Below are 12,527 nucleotides of genomic sequence, written 5' to 3' on the forward strand. Positions count from 1 at the left end.
AATTTTATGGAGCATCTAGATTCCTCGGTAGGCCAGGCCCCGGAAATACAGAGGTAAACCCAGCAGCGCCCCTTCCCTGGCGGGGTTCACAGCCCAGAGGGAGGAAACGGGAAGTCAGCCGACATAAATCACCAGCTCGGATGCTGCGTGATGAGACCACGTGGAGCCCAGCACAGAGAGGCGGGGATGAGCGAGGGGGCCCGTGGGGCTCCAGGGGGCTTCGCAGGGTGGGAACAACGCCCCGGCGTTTGTCTTCTCCTTTTGAAATATTCCTGTGTATAAAGCCTGGAATAATTGTAAACATATGTAGTTGAGCACACCAACTGAGCAAATACTAACGTTTCCATATTTATTTCAGACCCTTTTAAAAAAAAGCCACACAAATTCTGAACTATTTTAAACATCGAAGAAATACAGGGAATAATATAACAAACACCCAGGCACTGGGGTGGTGAAGACCCCCCAACTCTGGGGCCAGGCTACCTGGCTCTGCTGTGTGACTTTGGAGAGGTTACTGAACCTCTCTGGGCCTCTGTCTTCTCTTTTAAAAAACCCAAACACCTACCTGGAAATGTAATTGTCGGGATCAGTCAAGGGAAAGCTGTAAGAAGACAGAAGGGCCTCACACACACGATGGGCTTTGTGAACAGTCGCTGTCATTACCTGATTCCTTTCAGCGTTTTAAAGAGAACTATAATATCGTAGATACTTTTTAAAAATATTTTTTCTATTGACTTCAGAGAGGAAGGGAGAGGGAGAGAGAGAGAAACATCAATGATGAGAAAGAGTCATTGATCGGCTGCCTCTTGCACGCCCCATACTGGGGACTGAGCCCACAACCCGGGCATGTGCCCTGACCAGGAGTCGAACCCTGACCTCCTGGTTCATAGGTGGACACTCAACCACTGAGCCACAGGGCTGGGCCGTAGATACTTTCAAAGGCCCCTCTCTGCACCCCTCCCTGTCTGTCCACTAACGAGGAGTGAAAGTCGGGAGGTCAGGATGGGGACACCACTGCAGGGACCCTCCAGGCAGTCAGAAAGGATGGAGCCCCACGGGCAGGAGGAGGCTGGAGAGGTGGCCGGGCAGGTCAGGGTCCCCACCAGGACCTCCGCGCGGTCCAGGACCCCCACCTACGAGCCCATCACTCCTGCTCCTTCTGAAAACAAGCAAAAAAGCAAAAAATAAAACACAGAAACCTCACACTTGCTTCTCACCTTGGACCATTCCCTGGGGTGTGGGCTGGCTTCGAGAGAAGAGGGGAGACCTGGGGGAGCGCAGGAAGAGAGCTTAGCCCCCCTGAAGTCATCAGGGCAGGAATCGAGTGACTCGGGCTGTAGCCCAGCCAGGGGGGCCCCAGTCTTGCCTCCTGAGAACCATGCCCCCTCCAGGGGGTGGTTTCCTGCTGAGCGAGCCCATGAGCGGCCCCTGGCTTGTTCGGTAGTTGACCTGATGGCACCTGTGTGGCCTGTCAGGCCTGGCTGTCAGTGGGGAGGGCCTCGGGTCGAAATGTGCTTCCCGTCACCCTCCAGCAGCACCATCATTTTTTATCTCAAAATGGGCTTCCCCCCTCGCCCTCCCCCTGTGCTTCCCCAGCCTCGGCCCAAGGAGCAGCTGCTCTGAGCCCCATCTCTCATCGGCTGCCTTATCTCCCCGATGAATAATGTTCCCTTTCCCAAGCAGGCAGCCTGGCAGGAGGCCCGCGGCTGGAGCCGGCCGCTGACAGCCCTGGAGCCAGGGCAGCTGTCGGAGCCGCACCCCGCCCGGGCCTCACGTGGGCGGAGGACAAACCCTCCCAGAGACGTGCCACCTGAGGCCCCAGGGCCCTGGCGAGCTGCAGCTCACAAGCACAGGTCTGTCGAGCACAGGCCAGCACCCCTGGGTGCAGTCACCCTTCTGGGTGCTGGGAACATGGCTGGGCTGGGGACCGTTGGTGGGAAATGTGACTTGTACCTAACAGTACAAACCTGTATATTTGGTCATTCTGTGATCTTGAGAGGGTGTTTAATCTCTCTGGGCCTCTGTTTTCCTCATCTGTCAAATGGGCTCATCGTAGTATTGGATAGTGCTCTGCTCAGATCCCCTTTGCCAGCCAGTGCGCCCACACTCCAGCACTGTGATGCCACGGTTGTGGCTCTACCTCCAGCCTTCAGAGCCTAGGGCTGATGGTACCATCCTGACACACCCAGAGGCTAACTCCCGCTGCTGTCTCTCCCCTCCCATCAGGGGAGTTGCTAACTGACTGATATTGGAGACCCAAAAGCCCAGCCCTCCTCCCTCAAGGTGGACAACTCGGTGGGACTATTCATGCCCCAAAGGCCCCTGAGGATCAGGCCAAGACTAGACTTAGCCGTGACTGCACCCTCCTCATCCTGTCCCGCATCCCTCATCCTTGACAGCCTCTTCTCAAGAGCATGCCTGCCTCCGTGAACTGCAGGCTGTCGGACACCTGTGTGGGGCTCTGCTTCCAGGGGGCCCAGCCCAAGTTAAACACCCACTTCACAGGGGCTTTGTGTGGGGTCGGAGGAGATAAGGCTTGAAAGCCCCTCATAGGTGTCTGGCACTTGGCAAGGTCCCAGTCGTTTGTAATCACGATTCTTATAACATACTGCTATGTGACAGAAAGTCACGCTTGGACAGATGTGACCGAGAGCCGGGTCTTGAAAGCCTTGGTTCCAAGTCTGGGATTGGAGGCAGTCACCCCAGGAAGGGCCCTCGGAGGTCACTTATCCCAATTTTTTTTGGCCAATGAGGAAACTGAGGCCCAGGGAGGCGAAGCCGTGCTCTCAGACCCACAGCAAGTCAGGGACAGAGCTGGAAGCCACGTCACATTTTCCCGCACTCACGCGTTATCTGGCTTCTTCAGATCCTTTTCCCTGCTCGCTGATGAAGTGTTATTAACTTCAGAGGGGCCAGGACCCTGAGAAGTGAGGCCAGAGCACGCTCCACTTCCACGTGCCTTTCCTAAGCACCTACTGTGTGCTGGGCACCTGCTAGGCACCAGGAAAAGATTCTCACATGTAGTTCCCAACCCCTGGTTGTTTCAGGGAATTTTGCTGTTTTCAAAGTGTGTGTGTGTGTGTGTGTGTGTGTGTGTGTGTGTGTATGTGTGTGTGTGCCAGTGTTGGCCAACTGTATCCCAGGAAGCAGATAACACCAGGGAAAGTTTATTAGGAGTGGGCATTGAGCTCTGCCTGCGTGGTTCGGTGGTTGAGTGTTGACCTATGAGCCAGAAGGTCACAGTTGGATTCCTGGTCAGGGCACATGCCCGGGTTACAGGCTTGATCCCCAGTGTGGGGCGTGCGGGAAACAGCTGATCAATGCTTCTCTCTCATCATTGATATTTCTCTCCCTCTCCCTTCCTCTCTGAAATCAATAAAAATGCATATTTTTAAAAAAGAGTGGGCACTGGAAAATTGATCAGAGCAGACAGTTGGACAAGGGCACCCTGGGCATGCCTTGTTTCCATATTGAACACATAGAAATATCCCTAATGTCCACAGTGCTCTCTCTGAATGGCCCTTTGCTGCACCTTTCCCAGTGTGTAGAGTCACACATGTGACACACCATGGCCTCTGGGGGCAGCTGTGAGTCTGTGCGGCCAGAGGGCAGGGTGCCTCCTGGGGGTGGCCACAGTGGAAGTCTAGAAGCCATACCAGACGTAGGACTCATGCGGAAGCATCTGGGCTTCGATCTGCAAACAGTGGCGGCCTGCAAAGCCCTTTGTTCAGGAGCGTGACGGGTCTCTTTGGACAGTTTGCAGAGACGAGAGGGAAGCCCCTGCCCTGGGTGGGGAACACCCAGGGGAAGTGAAGTAGGAGACACAGCCTGTGAGCCGTCAGGAGACGTGGCGTGGGTGATGCCCACATGAGTAAGACACACTCAGGGGTCGGGAGAAAGCGCTGATGCCGTGGGGTCCGGGCACAGTGGGTCGGAGGTGGGGGGGAGATGTTTGCCTGGGTGGACGGTGCTGGGTGCTGGTGGCCATGCACACAGCTGGTCTCGGGGGCCTGACCTACCTGTACCTAACTTCTCCATGCCTTCGTTTTTCGACAATAAGGCCATTGGTGCGCTCCTTCTCAGGGTTGCTGTGAGAATTAAAGAGCGTAATTCAAAGCCTGAGAGTGACTCCTTGGGAAGTGCTCTATGAATGGGAGTCATTTTCACCATTGCCTGTGAGGAGGTGGGGAATCCACTGAATGGAGATGCTGCCAAAGCTGAGCGTGGAGGGGAGCCACGGGAAGGAGGAGCCACGGGAAGGGAGGAGCCATTGGAAAGGAGGAGCCACGGGAAGGGAGGAGCCATTGAAAAGGAGGAGCCACGGGAAGGGAGGAGCCACGGGAAGGGAGGAGCCGGCAGAAGCAGCTGGGAAATGAGAGAGGGCATCTCAGAGGCAGGAGGCGAGGCTGGGCAGGGAGGACGGAGGTGAAACTGCAGAGGCCACAGAGGACGGGAGGCGCTCAGGGCCGCTATCTCCACAGGGGAATTTGCCCCCAGAGGACTCCTGGCAGTGTGTGACATTTTTGCTGTCATACCTGGGCAGAGGGTGCTATTGTGTCTAGTGGGTAGAGGCCAGAGATGTCCCTAATGTCCTGCAGTGCACAGGACACCCCAACCTCCTGCCACGCTGTCCCCCAACAACAAAAAACTATCCAGCTCCAACACGTCGATAATGCGGAGACCGGGAACCCCTTCTCCAGAGCCGCCAGGCTTTGGGGTTTGACTGAGGTCCCACCACCAGCAGGTGCGTGACCTTGGCAAGTTCCTTCACCGCTCTGTTTCTCCGTTTCCTCATCTGGAAAATGGGGATGATACCAGCAGCTTCCGGGGATGGTTGTCAGGCTTCCCGGGGTGAAGATACACACAGGGCCTAGAATAGAGGCTCACGGCGCATTAGCTATTCCTCGAGGTCAGGAGTGAGGGCACGGCAGAAGCCACCTGACCTTGGAGTTTGGCACTGAGGGGCGGTTTCATTGGGGTAGAAAGGGGCCTGGCAGCCAGAGGCGAGGACTGTGGCGATGGGTGCGTGGGCGTCGGGGCTGGCAGGGGTGGATTGCCTTGCCCAAGGTGTAGCCATGGAGGGAAGAGGAGGACTGGCTGGTTATGGCTGCCCGGCCGAGTGGAGGGGACTTGCTTCACAGTTCACTTATGGATTGATGCTAGCCACAAGTTCTGATGAATGCCCCAACCACAGTGTCACGAAAATGGAAAATTTCAAAGCGACAGAGCTCGCCTGCAGCCTCACCACCTTAGCACGTAGCCGTTTTCCATCTTGCCTGCCAGGACCATCGTGTTCACGGCGTTCTAGTCACACCGCGTCTCTTTCCTCTTGTTTTATGTCACATGAAATTGACCCGTCAGCATTTTCCATGGCGTTACATCATTGTCACATTGATCATTTTTTCCCCCAAAAAGGAGATAACCTCATTGTTTTTTCCTGGTTGTAAAAACGTTCCATGTTCTTTTTATTTTTATTTTTTAAAACGCAGTCAGTGCCACAGAGCCTGCAGGAGAACGCAGTAACCCCATGTCCCACCCACCCTTCAGAGCAGCCAGCTGAGCCCTTGGTGAACATCCTTCCAGACAAACCTTCGTGCGTTGATCAGCGCGTTGACTCAACATTTTAAAGTGTAAACATGACATCGCTTAACGGTCGATTCCTTTTCCACCTCGAAGCAAAGGTTTCCTTGTTGTGGGGGTTGGGCTGGCTGTTTGGGAAGTTGGAAGGGGCTGTGGAAGCATACACACACCAGCAAAGGAACCAGAACGTTCTGGAAGCTGCTAGAAAGAGGAAGCATTGGGGGTGGGCTGTGTCTGTGTTTCCTGAGGCTGCTGTCATGAAGTGCCCCAGGCGGGGCGGCTTCCACGACAGGGATGGATTCTCGTGTAGTTCCGAGTCCGGGATCTGCGATCACATGTGTCAGGGCCGGGCTCCCTCTCAGGACCTGGGGAGGGTCCTTTCTTGCCGCCTCCCGGCTCCTCCTGGATGCCAGCCATCCTTGGTGCTCCTTGGTGTGTACATGTCCCTCCGATCTTTCCCTCCTTTGTCGCGTGCAGCCCTCCTCTTGCTCTCCGTGTCTGTGTCTGCATTTACACTTCCTGTAAACTCCCAGGCGTTGGGTGAGGCCCCTCCACTCCAGCATCGCCTCGTCTTCTCTTGATTAAATCTGCAGACACTATTTCCCCTAAGGTCACTCACGCAGGTAACAGGGCTGAGGACTTCAACGTGTCTTTGTGGGGGACACACTTCAGCCCATAATGTGTGGGTTCACCAGGGGGGACGGAGGAGTAGGATGGAGCGGCATGGACACCGTCTCAGGAATGAAAGGGAAGCCAGAGAGCAGGATAAACAGACTGAAATTATGAGGCTGAGAAAGGAGGTGAGGAAGGCTACTTCCTCCCACAACTCATGTTCCTGTATCATAAACTTTACAGAGAGGCCCAGGATTCATCAGAGAGCCCAGCTGTTCATAAACCCGCCAGGCCCCTTTCCCACAGTCACCACGATGTGCGGCTGCTGGTGGGCCCCACGGGCCTCGCGACAGCATCTGGTGTCACTCGCCACCAAAAGGTTGCAGGTTCAATTCACGGGCAGGTCACATACCCAGGTTGCAGTTTCGATTCCCAGTTGGGGCACGTGCAGGAGCCAACTGATCAATGTTTCTCATCTCTCTCTCTCTCTCTCTCTCTCTCTCTCTCTCTCTGCCTCTCTCCCCCTTCCTCTCTCTCTAAAATCAATTTAAAAAAATTTTAAAAGACGTACTTTTTTTTATTACATTTTAAAAAATTTATACCCTTTAACCCAGTAATCCCATTCTTAAATCTATCTTAAGGAGATAGTTTTAAATGAAGGCAGTGATTTTTGTGTGAAGAGGAACGTGTGTGAAATATTGGAAATAGCCTATTTGATGAGAGTAGATGATTGGTTGATTTAATTATGATATGCTAGGGGCCCAGTGCACAAATTCGTGCACCTTGAAAGGAACTGTGGGCCATGAGGCTGCAGTAGGCACAGGGGCGGGTCTTGGCCCATCCTCCACACCCCCGCCCAGCCCCTCCGGTTGTGGCCCCCAGCCCCCTGTGTCCCAGCAGCCCCTCTCCTGTCGCCATGGCTCCCACGCGCTGACGGCACTGGCCCAGCTCCCACCCACTGACGGTGTGAAGCAATTGGGGCCAGCGCCAGCAGTGGGTGCGAGTGGGGCTGGCACCGTAAGCAGATGCGAGCGGTGGCTGCTGCTCCAATCACCCCTCAGGAGGAGGGGGAGGTGAAGAAGCCCGCAGGGGCAATCAGGGCCGGCAGCCGCTGCTCGCACCTGCTGATGGGACCAATTTGGGACCAGTGCCGGGCACCAGCAGTGGGTGTGAGCAGCGGCTCCAGTGCCAGCTGCGGGTGCAAGTGGGGTCGGCGCTGGCAGGAGGTGCGAGCGGTGGCTCTGGCGCTGGCAGCGGGTGCGAGCGCTGGGCAGGACTGTGGCGCACAGGAGCAAAGAATTTTCAGTAACCACCAGAGGCTTGCCCTGATGACAGTGACCAACACCCTGCCTTGGTCTGACGCCCCCACTCACCTGCTCCACCATCCTGCGCGGCCAATAACCACCATGTTCCACACATGCCCCCTGGTGGTCAGCACACATCATAGTGACCGGTTGTTCAGTTGTTCCACAGTTCGGGCTATTTGCATATTAGCCTTTTATTATATAGGATATTAGCCTTTTATTATATAGGATTCATTCAGGGACTACTAGGTAGCCAGTAGAAATGATAGTTTTGAAGATACTTGGAGAGTAGGGGAGGTGTTCACACTATAATATTATGTGGAAAGTAGCAAAATAGTAATAGAAAGCACGAAATCCATTATGAGTATGAATGCATATTATAAACATTAAAATACACAATTGGATTGTAATGGTTATTAGGGATTGTCTCTGAGTTGAGAATTACAGGCAATTTTATTTATTTCTTTGTGTTGTCCAAGTCTTTTTTTCTTCCTTTTGCCAAATGAACATGTATATTCCAGTAAAAGTCAGATAAAGGCGGAAAGTGGTTCTGTTTTAATCCAGTGCTCCCTGTGTCACCAGATCCCTGCTAGAGACACACACCTGCCCCCCTTCATCCCAGCGGAGTGGGCACAGGAGGCAGGAAGCTCAGGAAGCTCCACAGTGGCTGCCCGGTGCCCTGGGGCACACCACTGCCTTGCTACAGGCCTCGGTTTCCCCATTTGTAAACTACGCTGTTTGGATTGGTCCGTTCTAAGAATGCAATAAGGACGTCGGCGTAATTATTCCAGGCTTCACACCCACCCTAACCCTAACCACAGAGTGACATGATTGACCATGGCCATGAGCACGGTGTCAGCCATACCCATGATGTCACAGACCACGTGGCTGCCTGGGGGCGAGTTCCGACTTAGCCGGAGACCTGGCCATTTCCTTTGGGGTGAGCAGGTGATGTTCCTGCACATGGTTCATTCCTCCAACATGTGCTCATTACGCCCGTTTCCGGTGCCGGGCCCGGGGTGTGCGGTGAGGCCCAGCACCCGAAGCCCATCCTTCCCTCTGGCTCCAGCGTAGGCAGGCCTTTCCCTGTAGAGGCATTGTCGTTACCTTTGATTATTCTAAAGAGACACCGTTTATTTGAAGCTGCATGTCTGACTCTGGGTGTGCTCAGCAAGTCACGCCGTGTGAGTAAAACCCCTGCGTGAGGCCAATTTTCTCCTGTGACTGTGAGGTGAGGAATCCAGGACCAGATGGGTCCTGGGCAGCGTGAGTCCAACAGCGTGTCAGTCCCCTGGTGCCGTGCAATGGACTCGGGACCAGAAGGCCCGGGTTCAAACACAGCTCTCCTGCTTCTTGGCTTTGTAACCTGCGGAGATTCATAACTTCTCTGAGTTGCAGTGTTCTCATCTGTAAAATGGGGACATACATAGTCCCGGCCTTAACCAGGTCGCTGTGAGGGCTAATCGGGATGGTGTCTGCAGAGGAACCTGAGCATGGGCCCGGCCATCGCATCAGCGCCCTTGTGGCTTCCTTGAAAGGGAAGAAGAGCCCGGCTGGTTGGCTCAGTGGTTGAGCGGCGACCTATGAGCCTGGAGGCCAGGGTTCGATTCCCAGTCGGGGCACATGCCTGGGTTGCAGGCTCGATCCCCAGTGTGGAGCGTGCAGAAGGCAGCCAATCAATGCTTTTCTCTCATCATTGATGTTTCTATCTCTCTCTCTCTCCATCTCTGAAATCAATAAAAAAATATTTTTTAAAAAAAGAATATTATGAAAAATAAAAAGAAAGGGAAGCAGAAAGAAAATGAAAGTTGTTTTCAGTCATTTTGCGTTGTGTTTGCAACTGACCCTCCTCATCCACACCCACCACCCCATCCCCATTGTGAACGGAGGGCTCCCGGGCAGTGGCCACACCGGCTCAGTGCTTTCCCAGCGGCCTGTGGCCGATGCATGGCATTCCGTCAGTGCACAGCGCAGTAACACTGCTGTCGGCCCCTCTCTCCCAGGTCCTTCAAGCCAGACTTCATCCTGGTCCGCCAGCACGCCTACAGCATGGCCCTGGGCGAAGACTACCGCAGCCTGGTCATCGGTCTGCAGTACGGCGGGCTGCCCGCCGTCAACTCCCTCTACTCCGTCTACAACTTCTGCAGCAAGCCCTGGGTGGTAGGTGGTGGCTAGGCTAACCCAGAGCGAGGTGGGGGCGATGGGAGGCCCTCCCGGGCCTGAAACGGGCCTGTTCCCCAACGTGGAGACCTCAGAATGAAAAGGCAGCTGAATGAGCAACTTGGATCCCAGTCCCCTTCTTGTAATGATTGCCTAACCAATATCATATAACACATACTATGATATAGTGGTGTCTTAAATGATATTAGTGGTAAGAGGCAGTACCATCCTGTTCTGACTAATACTCTGTCATGTCACTGTTGTTAGCAGTAGGCACTGTTTATTGAGCACTGAGCAAGGACCAGAACATGGCGCTGCCTGGCATTCGGTCCATCATTATCACCTGCAGGTGGCTCAGAACAGCTGAGGAACTCACCCAGAGTCCAGGCGTGAAGCCAGAACTTGGGAGCCCTCTTTCCAACCCCCAAGACTTGATTTCCCCCACCTTTTATTCACTTGTTTCACTCATTCACTTGATGTAGTTGAGTCTCCATTTAGATGTTACCTGTAAGAAAGGCTTTCCCCAAAATACCACGCCAACACTCCCCCCCAACTACACCTAAATCCCTTTAATACCCTGCACGTTTCATCCTTGCAAGGCCCCTGTGAGGTTGGGTCCCTCGTTTTCTCCATCCACAGATGAGAACACGGAAGTTCAGACACCTGATGTGGTTTTCCCAGGTTACCCAGAACGGAAGTGCAGGAGCAGGAGTTTAAACCCAGAGTCTGTGCCATAAACTCCTATGCCATGTGCCTCCCTAGAAAGAAGGGTGCGGCAGGCAAGGGACATGGCGTGAATGTCAGCAGGTTGTGCTTGTGAGAGGCTGAGGGTATAGGACAGTGATGGTGAACCTATGACACATGTGTCAGAGGTGACACGAGAACTCATTTTTTTGGTTGATTTTTTCTTTGTTAAATGGCATTTAAATATATAAAATAAATACCAAAAATATAAGTCTTTGTTTTACTATGGTTGCAAATATCAAAAAATTTCTATATGTGACACGGCACCAGAGTTAAGTTAGGGTTTTTCAAAATGCTGAGGTTCGCCATCACTGGTATAGGAAATGTGCATTAAAAGTTATTGAGCTGAACTCAGTGTGCCTGGCAGGAATGAAGGGGTTGATGCAGCCAGATGAAGGAGATAACGGATGCCCAGCTAAGGCCTGTGACCTTTTCCCCATAGGCAGAGAGCAGCCACTGTAGCTCAGCTCAGAGCCGTCAGACGCTCGAGCCCTGGGGTCACGGGGTGGCTCTGTCATCTGGAATGACAGGTGTTAACCAATGTTCTCTCCTCTTCTCCCCTAGTTTTCTCAGCTCATTAAGATCTTCCACTCCCTGGGTCCTGAGAAGTTCCCGCTTGTGGAGCAGACATTTTTCCCCAACCATAAGCCAATGGTGAGTGTCCTGTCTACGCTGCTTATTCGCGTGATCTGGAGTGACATGTGTCTGTGTTCTCCGTCCATTTGGATGGAGGAGGTGGGCCCGGGGTGGCTCTCCCGGGAAGAACCACAATGTCTTATGGGAACGCCCGGCTGTCCTAAGGGAAGAGTCCCCTCCGCAGGTGGGATTTAGGCCGCAGGACGCATGACCAAGGGGGGCAGAGTTCCTTGGGACTTCAGGGGGTTGGGGCACACAAGGGGACAACTTGAACGAGCATGTGGGGGCCAAAGGTTGATAATAAGGGTGATCGATGTTTCAGAGGCGGGATGTTATGTTGTTTGCGCCTGCATCGGACCTGGTCTCTTACGTTAATAAAAGCGGTAATATTTGACTGGCATGGATTGTTGAAGGGCAGTTTCCTTGTGTGTCCTCTTCACATTCCAACTTTTGAATACACTTGCGGTTGTCTCTGGGAAGTGGTCCGAGTATAACTGGGACAGCCCGAGGGCAGAGGTCACGGTCGTTTTAAATGGGCTGGAGCGCTCTCCACCCCGTGGCTGGCGCAAGTTGGGTGGGAGAGTCCTGGGCAGCTGGAAACGGCCCGAGACATGCCTGCTTGTGCGGTTGGTCATAGGAACCCAGGGCCGTAGCTCCACTCGCCTCGGGAAGCACGGGAGTCTTGGAGAACAGGGTAGTTAGTAGGGTATCAGAGGGTACCAGCTGGGGACGGTGGCCTCTTGTGGACTTCCAAGCTCAGGCTGCTGAGCGGGACCATCCCATTTGGAGACACTGTTGGGTAGGACTGCAGGCTCCAGGTGGGAGCAGTCGATGCAGAGGTTTGCCATTGATTATCTCTCACTTGCATCCGATGCCGTGAGAGTCCTAGCATGCAGGATGTGCTGGTTGGAATAAGAAGGGCGTGTGGAACCCGGCACATTCCAGCAAAGTGTGACCACAGTGGGGAAATGGAGTGTTTATCGTCAAACCAGCCTGAGCGTGACTCCTCGCTCTGCCTGCTCACTAGATCCTGGGCAATGAATTCATATCTGTGAGTCTGAGCTCCCATCGCTGAAAACCACCGGTGATAGAGGAACAACCTCACTGGGTTTTGAGATTTAATGAAACCCTGTGTGTTGAGTGCTGTGTGTGGCGTACGATAGGTGTTCAAAGTAGTGTCGCTTTAAAATACAAGCAAAGCTCTACCCTGGGACATTGTCAGCAATGGGGTGACAATTGGGTGAAGGGTTTTCAGCGTCCATTGGGGGTGACAGGCGGCTCTAAGCTCTGGGCAGGCTTTGCCGTCTACGGTGAGGCCTCATGAGTTCCTGGCATTGAACTCATGCCACACTCAGAATTCCAGGCAGGCGTTGACATCTTTGCAGTCTTCCCCTCCCCACTTCCATGTGATTGAGATTCTGAGGAAGGAGACGGGCAGGCCAAGTCAGGGATCCCATCCGGTAGTACCTGTAGCACTAACAGGTAACCAGG

The 12,527-nt window shown here is 53.8% G+C and overlaps 1 protein-coding gene across 2 annotated transcripts in view; it reads left to right on the plus strand.

The window, feature by feature from the left end:
* SYN3 (synapsin III) overlaps positions 1–12,527 on the plus strand; it is a 344,960-nt gene that overhangs the window by 87,067 nt on the left and 245,366 nt on the right. For both annotated transcript variants that reach the window (XM_014459147.2, XM_023757231.1), the window contains 2 exons: positions 9,500–9,656; positions 10,965–11,060. In XM_014459147.2, the coding sequence (XP_014314633.2) occupies positions 9,500–9,656; positions 10,965–11,060 (253 nt within the window). The remainder of the gene's footprint in view (positions 1–9,499; positions 9,657–10,964; positions 11,061–12,527) is intronic.

The sequence above is a fragment of the Myotis lucifugus genome, unplaced genomic scaffold, assembly GCF_000147115.1.
Source record: "Myotis lucifugus unplaced genomic scaffold, Myoluc2.0 scaffold_103, whole genome shotgun sequence".
Classification (NCBI taxonomy): Eukaryota; Metazoa; Chordata; class Mammalia; order Chiroptera; family Vespertilionidae; genus Myotis; species Myotis lucifugus.